The sequence below is a fragment of the Lygodium microphyllum genome, chromosome 12 (genome assembly GCF_053477565.2).
Source record: "Lygodium microphyllum isolate KBCC chromosome 12, Lygodium_microphyllum_v1.1.10, whole genome shotgun sequence".
NCBI classification, from domain to species: Eukaryota; Viridiplantae; Streptophyta; class Polypodiopsida; order Schizaeales; family Lygodiaceae; genus Lygodium; species Lygodium microphyllum.
Genome location: NC_141146.1, coordinates 49,340,409 through 49,348,837, shown reverse-complemented (window position 1 = coordinate 49,348,837; position 8,429 = coordinate 49,340,409). Strand labels below are relative to the sequence as shown.

Here is an 8,429-nt window from a genome sequence, read left to right as displayed (position 1 = left end):
TAGATATTATTGTGGGAGAGAGAGAGAGAGAGAGAGAGTGTGTGTGTGTGTGTGTGTGTGTGTGTGTGTGCGAATTCAAAAATACATTTTAATCATGATGCTAAGATCCTAAGTTGATATGATGTTATGATTTGCGAGTGCATCTTCATTATAAAAGTATGCATTGAGCTTTGACTACATACCTCTAGTGGATATTATTATAGCAATTGGAGAGAGAGAGAGAGAGAGAGAGAGAGAGAGAGAGAGAGAAGTATTTAACAAATTAATTCACTAGTGGGTGGGCAATTCAACCGACGGGTGGGTGGGACATCACATGTGCACGCGCCTACATTTCGTGGGGGATGGGAGACCACCATGTAATACCCAAAAAAAAAAAACTACTTTCGTTAGGATATAGAAAACATGTTTCAAACTAATGCTTCACATCAGTGCTTTAACTCAAGGTCTTCTATAGTTGTCCCATTTGCATACCAATCTACTGCCAAGATTGCTTCTCCCTTCATATACCAACGCACCACAAAGAGAGAGAGAGAGAGAGAGAGAGAGAGAGAGAGAGAGAGAGAGAGAGAGAGAGAGAGAGAGAGAGAGAGAGAGAGAGAGAGAGAGAGAGAGAGAGAGAGAGAGAGAGAGCATTGAAAATCATGCATATGGAGGGGGGGAGAGAGAGAGAGAGAGAGACACGATGTGTGTATGTGTGTGTGATCTATTAGGTCAACACATAGTGCAATATTAAAAATTATAAAGCCAAGAATATTATGCCACATGCGAAATCATAAAAATTTGTAGAACATCGCTTGAGTTAGGTTTGTCCCCAAGAAACAAGTATTTATTCATTAGAAGGATACAACAATGGGTAGTAGAATTCAATAATAACTTCCAATTTTACAAGCCCACTATATGAGCATATAGTGCAATATTAAAAACTTTTAAGCCAAGAATACTATTCCACATGCAAAACCATAGTAAATTGTAGAACATCACTTGACTAAGGTTTTTGTTTCCCAAGAAATGGGCCACACACACACACATAAATTACCTATACGTATATGTATTCATTTATCTAATGCATCTAGTGAGTTAGAAAACTACTTGTTATGTGAATACCAAGAAGCCCCTTTTGCAAAGCATTAGAGAAAGGTTAGCAACTATGGAAGTTTATGTATGTTTTCTAGCCATGTTGCTAAGGTGTCTTCTAATATATGCCAAAAATACCAAACAATGATAGAAAAGCTATTATCACAATCTCCACACTATATGAACATCCAATTATTCAAATAAATACCCCCTCTCGCCTAGCATGATGGATGCACATGCAGACTTAGAAAGATTCAATTGACCACATGTTTCACCGTAGGTTGCTTAGCTCAATCAATTCACAAACCTCTTCAATGAAAATGGAGAGTGCTTCATGCATTAAGCCATGATTGCATTGGGAGACATGCATGATCCATATACATTCCTCACTTTCCTACCCATGCAAACAAAAATATCCGCACCATGTGAAATGATATCAAGTCCATACAAAACAAATCACAAATCTAATATCCATTTACTTACATATGGAAGTGTCAAAGCTTAAAAACAAAATCTCTAGGAACCAAACACTTCCAAAATGGTAGTTGTACTATTGTAAGTGGAAGCTACAATAAAAATTGGGGCCAATATGTAATGATTGAGGCTCAAATTTGTATGTCAAACTAATTTAATACAAATAATACATATGTATAGTGTGTGTGTGTGTGTGTGTGTGTGTGTGTGTGTGTGTGTGTGTATACACACACACACAAAGTTAATATATAGTTGGCCAATGCATTGGTTAGCAAACACACAAGACTACTGCTCATCACATGCATCCAAGTTGTGTGAGGCAATCACTTGCATGTCATTGCATCAATCAAATACTGGCAAGGTTGCATCTAATTCCTCTCTCTTGATGATCATCCTTATGACAACAACTCCGTGCAACATCCTTCCAACAATGCATTAGTTTTGCTAAAAAATATGCCATCTTTACTCAATATAAGCACAAGATAGGTGCAAAATAATATCAAGCCACCAACAAAATTTGCTTTTTTGGCATAGGCTTTATGATGGCAACACTAACCATATGCTTACAATCTCCAGCACCAATGGCAACCTTAAATTACCTATGGAACAAATGATTATATGGACAATAAGCTATATGCTAATTTGGATATTAAAGAAATTTGCAAGTGTGTGTTTAAGGTTTACATGCTCATCTATAAGGGATCGAAGAAGCATCCATGTGCGCATGTGAGAAAAAGCATCTTTGTGTGGTATTCATACCTATAAAAGGCATAGTCACTATACCAAACTAACATACAATAGGGCCAAAGCTATTTAAGGAGATTCACAATTGATAACTATTTAACTTGCATACCAAGGGCTTTCACCTTGGTGTCCACCAAGTGATTCAAGATTCAAGTCAACTTTGAGGAATAAACTTCCTTTTCTAAGGATACCTTGGACATAATGTTGTTTTTTTAAGAATTTGAGCCTCGCCATTGTGGGTGCATCATCAAGTGTGTGCAATCTTCCATCAAGCAAGGACAAGTGATTGGGCATACACGAAGCCATCGATGGGTAGGTCGTGAGGCATAGGCAAACTTGGGTGGGTCATGGGGATAATGACGTGTGGTGTGTCATGGGGGGGCAAGTGCAAGCAAGGCTACCACATGGCATTAACCCCCGACCCCAAACCCCCCTTACTAATAGTAAAGATATGGTTCTAATTTTAGAACTTTTCTCATACTACAATACCAATCTATGGCATTTACCTTCTACTCAATCTCAATATCCTTGTATGTCATTTACCTACTATTCAATCTCTCTAGCCTACGTTTATTCCACATTCTCTCTTGAAGAAAATTCTTAGCTATCAAAACCAATACAATTTCAATCTCACACCCAACTAAATTTACGTTCTCTTGATTGCAAGTCTCCAACCTCAACTAATTTCTCTTTTCAAGTCTCAAGTATGTATGAGCAAACCCTTCCCTTATAAACTCTCTTGTCTAAAATTCTCGTCTAATTATGAATTCACTTATAAACTCTCGTCTTATTATGGATGCTCTTTGAATCCTACTCAAGACAATTCAATCTCTCACAATCCACTAGAGTTATATTACCTCTTGCAAGTCTCCAACCTCCTTAGACAAATTTCTCTTTTCTAGTTTCAAGTATGGAGTGTACATAAGTGAACCCTTCCCCTTTAAACTCTCTCGTGTAAGTATGTATGCTCTTTGAATCCTACTTCTTAAGTTAGGCACTCCATGTCAAGGCGTGATTAACATATTAGAACTAACACAAGTTCCAATATGTAGAACTAACACAAGTTCCAATATGCAAATTGAGTGTTCCATAAATATTCATTGGTATATGTGTTTAAAATAGGTTCACTATCATTCCTGTAAATGAACAAAAAATTCACTCCAAGAACGAGCAACTTCCTACCATCCTGAAGAAACCCTGATTCATCAAAACCTCCATGAGCAACTTCCTACCATCCTTAAGAAACCCTGATTCATCAAAACCTCCATGAGCAACTTCCTACCATTCCAAAGCAACTTTGAAGCATAGGAGCATCCATGAACCAAGTATTTGACTCAATGAGCCCTACGTATCCTGTAAGAGAGAATTCTTTATTGTGATGTTTCCAATTTTGACACGCTCTCTCAACATTAATATTATGCACAATAAAGTGAGTCATGTCAATGATACTTCAAAGCTTTATACTCATAATCTCAAAATATTTTCGTAACATGTGAGTACTATATATAGTGCATTAGGCATTAGGTATTATAGCTTGCTGAAGCTTTTATTCACTTTATCCTTCGTGAGGATACATTGTGTTGAGCTACTCTATGAGGTATGGACATAATTCTTGCTATTGCCATCTATGTTATGGGCATTTAGAAAAACCCAATGGAGCAACATAGATTATGCTTGTATAGGTACCTAGGGAATTCGATTCCACCAAACAAACATCTAAATGTTTCCCATGACTTCCAAACATTTGAATAATGCACACACAAAGTAAGCACCTATAACCTAGCAACATTAGCTTTGGTTCACCCAACAAACATACATGATGTTTACCATGACTCACACACAAAGGGATGATGCATTCACACAAAGTGAGGATGTAGTATCCAAAAAACTCAGCTGTAGTTCACCTAGGATCAGAGGATCTCCAATGATGGCAAGAATGCATTCACACAAAGCACCTATTATCCCAAAAAACTCAGCTTTTGTTCACCTAGGATCTCATAACAATGGCCCCCTGAAATCTTGATGTGTAATCTTCTATCAACAAACCACCTAAATCGTGGTGGGAAAAAAAGTTTGTCAACCCTTTTTCAACCACTGATTAAGAGTGATAAGACTTCCTTTCAAGCCTCCATATCCTTGGGTTACAGCAGAAGCTTCAAGCTATATTCTCATCTCTGTGCTCATTACATGTCTAAAAAACAGCACTGATGATATCTATAGCACATCCTGAATGAAAAGAAACTCAATATGCATATAGTACATCTAGCTGAGGTGAAGATTTTCCAAGGCCCTGCTCTTGTCATCCTCTGATACAAACTTCTGTACTTGCTACTGGAGAGGACTCATTACTTTGTTTCTTGCACCATTGCCTGTAGTCACGAATGATTCCTGCAAGCAACGCAGATTCCATGGCCCCAAGAATACGATCGAGAATGTTATCTCCAACAGGTGTAAGGATGCTTTCTGGCATCATTGAGAATGGCAGCGGCATGTGAACTCTGAGACCCAAGTTAACCCATCCTTTGAATCTCTTCCAGGAAGGTGCTGTGTTGCTTTCTGCCACAGTAAGCTGCCCCAACAGAGAGAAATTGAAATCCAACTGCTTAAACTCATCTGGAAGGCCTGTAAAATCCAGCGCAAGCTTGTTGGAGCTTAATTGAAGTGCTTGGTTTTCATGGAAAACCCTGGAGAGCAAAATGGAGATATTATAGGCATACAGCCATGCAGGGTTAAACTGAAGAAAAAGAAGCTGTGTTTATGAAAAGCCAGAAGTTTAAAAGACATTGTACAAGGCTATATCTATCAGAGTGCAAGATTGAATTCAGATAGTTCGGGATAGCAAACATAATTAGGTGACACAAACACATCAGATGACTTAGCAGGCAAGGGTTTTTCTGCTTGGAAGTGCCAGGTCACATTCAGATAGATTGGGATAACAATCGTACTTAGGCGAGACAATCAAGTTATATGATTTAACAGGCAAGGTTTTTTCTGCTGGTAGAAACATGCCAGGCCCAAATGGCTTAATTCAGGCAAAAAATGCAAATTCGTACTGCAGTTTTGCTTAATCAAAGCAATGAAGGATGGATGTAACAAGATCAGAAAGGCCACTGCTCATTTTGACTTTTTGTTGCCTTATGAATGCATAATTGAAGGATGCATGTAATAAAGACCAGAAATGGCAACAGCCTATTTCGAATTTTTGAATTTTGAATTGTTGATGCCTAATCAAAGCATAATTTGAAGGATGCATGGAATAAAGATCAGAAAGGCCAATGGATCATTTTGATTTTTTGTTGCATAATTTGAAGAATGCACGTGACAAGAACATTTTGAACTCTTGTTGCCTATTAATAATTTGAAGCCCAACAGAACGTTTTGAATGTATTATCCCTAATCAAAGCATAATTTGAAGGCTGCATGCAATAAAGATCAGAAAGGCCAACCTCCCATTCTGATTCTTTTGATAAAATAATAGCTAGTCTCTCTCTCTCTCTCTCTCTCTCTCTCTCTCTCTCTCTCTCTCTCTCACCTGATGTCACAAACGGGGGTTGCAGACAGATGGAAGAAGGAGATGGGCTTCAATCGAGCTCGCCAGACGCTGTTGCCGACGTATCGGATGCGGGCGGAGTCAGGGAAGGTGATGTTGACGACACGCTCGACTTCTCTGACGTAGTCCTCAGGAGGACGAGGCCCTGGCTCGAACAGCACATCCACCTGCCGCCTCGCCTTGAAGGGCACCACCTGCGCCGCGATGACGGCGGGTCTGAACCTCCATCGCCGAAAGAACCCGGAAGAGCAGGCAGAAGGATTGCTCTCAGCGAGCCTCTTATTCCACCTGCAGGTCCGCAACAAAGAAGAGGACGATGAGGGAGGAGACCAAAGGACTCCTGTCGTGGACAGACTAGCCATGGCTGATGATGAAGCAGAGAGAGCTACATGCCTTTCGTGCCTTTGGGTCGTTCTTGTGTGGAGAGCAATGAACTGCACTGCTGTCAAGTGGACCCTTCGTTAGCTCAGTACTAATAAGACGACCTTCCCACATCACATTTGAATTTTTCCTTCTAGAACCTTAGCCCAATGACATGTAAATTAATTAAAATTTTCTTAACCTAAGGTAAAGGCCCAATAAAGTGACGCCCCCAAAGCAAAAGGTATTCGATATGCTATTTATATTATCTATTCTATACTATATTACAACTCACAAATCTACCGAACAAAAGTGTGATCCTATGTGGCAATTATAGAAAGCGTTCAAAGTTGAAATGAAGATAAAAAACTTGCTGAAATATATTTTATCCTTCATGTGAATGTTAGCATCATCCTCTCTCTCTCTCTCTCTCTCTCTCTCTCTCTCTCTCCCCCCCCAAAGACTCGAGTAGCTGAGCTCTCTCTCCAACCCATGGCTTATGTTGAATGCTCTCACTATCTAGGTGTTAAACTTTGTGTGTGTGGGTGTGTGTGATTCTCTCCCTATCTAAGTGTTTTAACTCTCTCTCTCTCTCTCTCTCTCTCTCTCTCTCTCTCTCTCCAAAGACTCGAGTAGCTCAGCTCTCTCTCCAACCCATGGCTTATGTTGAATGCTCTCACTATCTAGGTGTTAAACTTTGTGTGTGTGTGTGTGTGTGATTCTCTCCCTATCTAAGTGTTTTAACTCTCTCTCTCTCTCTCTCTCTCTCTCTCTCTCTCTCTCTCTCTCTCTCTCTCTCTCTCTCTCTCTCTCTCTCTCTCTCTCTCTCTCTCTCTCTCTCTCTCCCCAAAGACTCGAGTAGCTCAGCTCTCTCTCCAACCCATGGCTTATGTTGAATGCTCTCACTATCTAGGTGTTAAACTTTGTGTGTGTGTGATTCTCTCCCTATCTAAGTGTTTTAACTCTCTCTCTCTCTCTCTCTCTCTCTCTCTCTCTCTCTCTCTCTCTCTCTCTCTCTCTCTCTCTCTCTCTCTCTCTCTCTCTCTCTCTCTCTCTCTCTCTCTCTCTCTAGAGAGGGCTATCACAAGACTGCGGTATGAATCAATGCATCTTGGATGATGGAGTTTAATAGGTGCTTCTCAACCTTTCGGAACATGGCCTATAAAGGAAAAGAATATATGTGGCCCCTTTGAACATCAATGGCCCTTTTTTAAGTTGTGCTATGTGAAAACATCGCTCTGAAGCCTCCAAAGCAATGTGAGGTGCCAAGCACAGATCATGATGATGTGATCTCATAATAATGACAAGTTATTAACTCTAGGACTTTACGTTAATAAGATTAAAATTAACATTAATCGAGTGAAACTAGCTATGTCGGTCAATCCTCTCGAGCTTTTTCCACATAAGCAGGCCCATCGGGGTATGGAAAAAGCTCAGACGGCCATTTAAACATGGAAATTTTTCTCTTTAAATTTGCTTTGAAGCCTCTAAGTCAATGTGAGCTGCCAAGTGAGGATCTTGATGATGTGATCACATTTTTGTGATCTCATAATAATAAAAAATCAATAACTCTGGGACTTTATGTTAATAAGATTAAAATTAACATTAATAGAGTGAAACTAGCTATGTCAGTCAACCCTTCCAAGCCTTTTCCATATTGGTAGGGCCACCAAGGTATGGAAAAAGCTTGGCTAGCCACTTAAACATGGAAAAAGTCATCTATAAATAGAGGATCCCATTCATATTTGTCACTTTTCTAACTACTGAGTGAGTCTCTTGGAAAGTGCATCATTCTTGCCTGAAGAACTTTCTTGCAAGAAAACCCCCAAAAGTATCCTATGCATAGAGATACTCTTTTAATGAGCCAGGTTTTATTCTTTACATAGAGATACTTAAAATCAAAGAACCAAAGCATGTAGTAGACAAGATCAAGTTGCTTGTTCAAGCGAGAGCAAGGGGTAATCCTTGATTACCTAGTTTTGATTCTTATTTTTGGAAAAACATTGGGGCAATAACAAAGTGCTTTATATCTTGGATATTTGGTCCTGTTACAAGCTACACATACCCTACAAATGAAGTGTTGGGTTAGACAAAGGCAATTAAATATATGTAATCCTTTTCTAATGAGCTAACATCATGGCAGCTTGGGCAATGTTAGTTCATGGTATGGTTGTTGTTTGATGCTAATTAGACTATGTTATGCCTTGATTTGGGTAAACTTATTCCA

At 39.4% G+C, this 8,429-nt stretch overlaps 1 protein-coding gene across 1 annotated transcript; it reads right to left on the bottom strand.

The window, feature by feature from the left end:
• Positions 1-3,738: 3,738 nt before the first annotated feature.
• Positions 3,739-6,304, bottom strand: LOC148027746 (uncharacterized). Its single transcript, XM_087689447.1, has 2 exons — positions 5,825-6,304; positions 3,739-4,976 (listed from the first exon to the last, which is right to left on the bottom strand). Exons 1-2 carry the CDS (start codon positions 6,202-6,204, stop codon positions 4,592-4,594), a joined length of 765 nt encoding a protein of 254 aa, XP_087545573.1. The 5' UTR covers positions 6,205-6,304; the 3' UTR covers positions 3,739-4,591.
• Between the last annotated feature and the right edge of the window lie 2,125 nt (positions 6,305-8,429).

Excerpts from the sequence above, each read along its gene's own strand:
- LOC148027746 (XM_087689447.1), bottom strand. The coding sequence starts at position 6,204 with ATGGCTAGTCTGTCCACGACAGGAGTCCTTTGGTCTCCTCCCTCATCG. Across the intron at positions 4,977-5,824 it reads ACCCCCGTTTGTGACATCAG|GGTTTTCCATGAAAACCAAG; the intron begins GTGAGAGAGAGA and ends TTTGCTCTCCAG.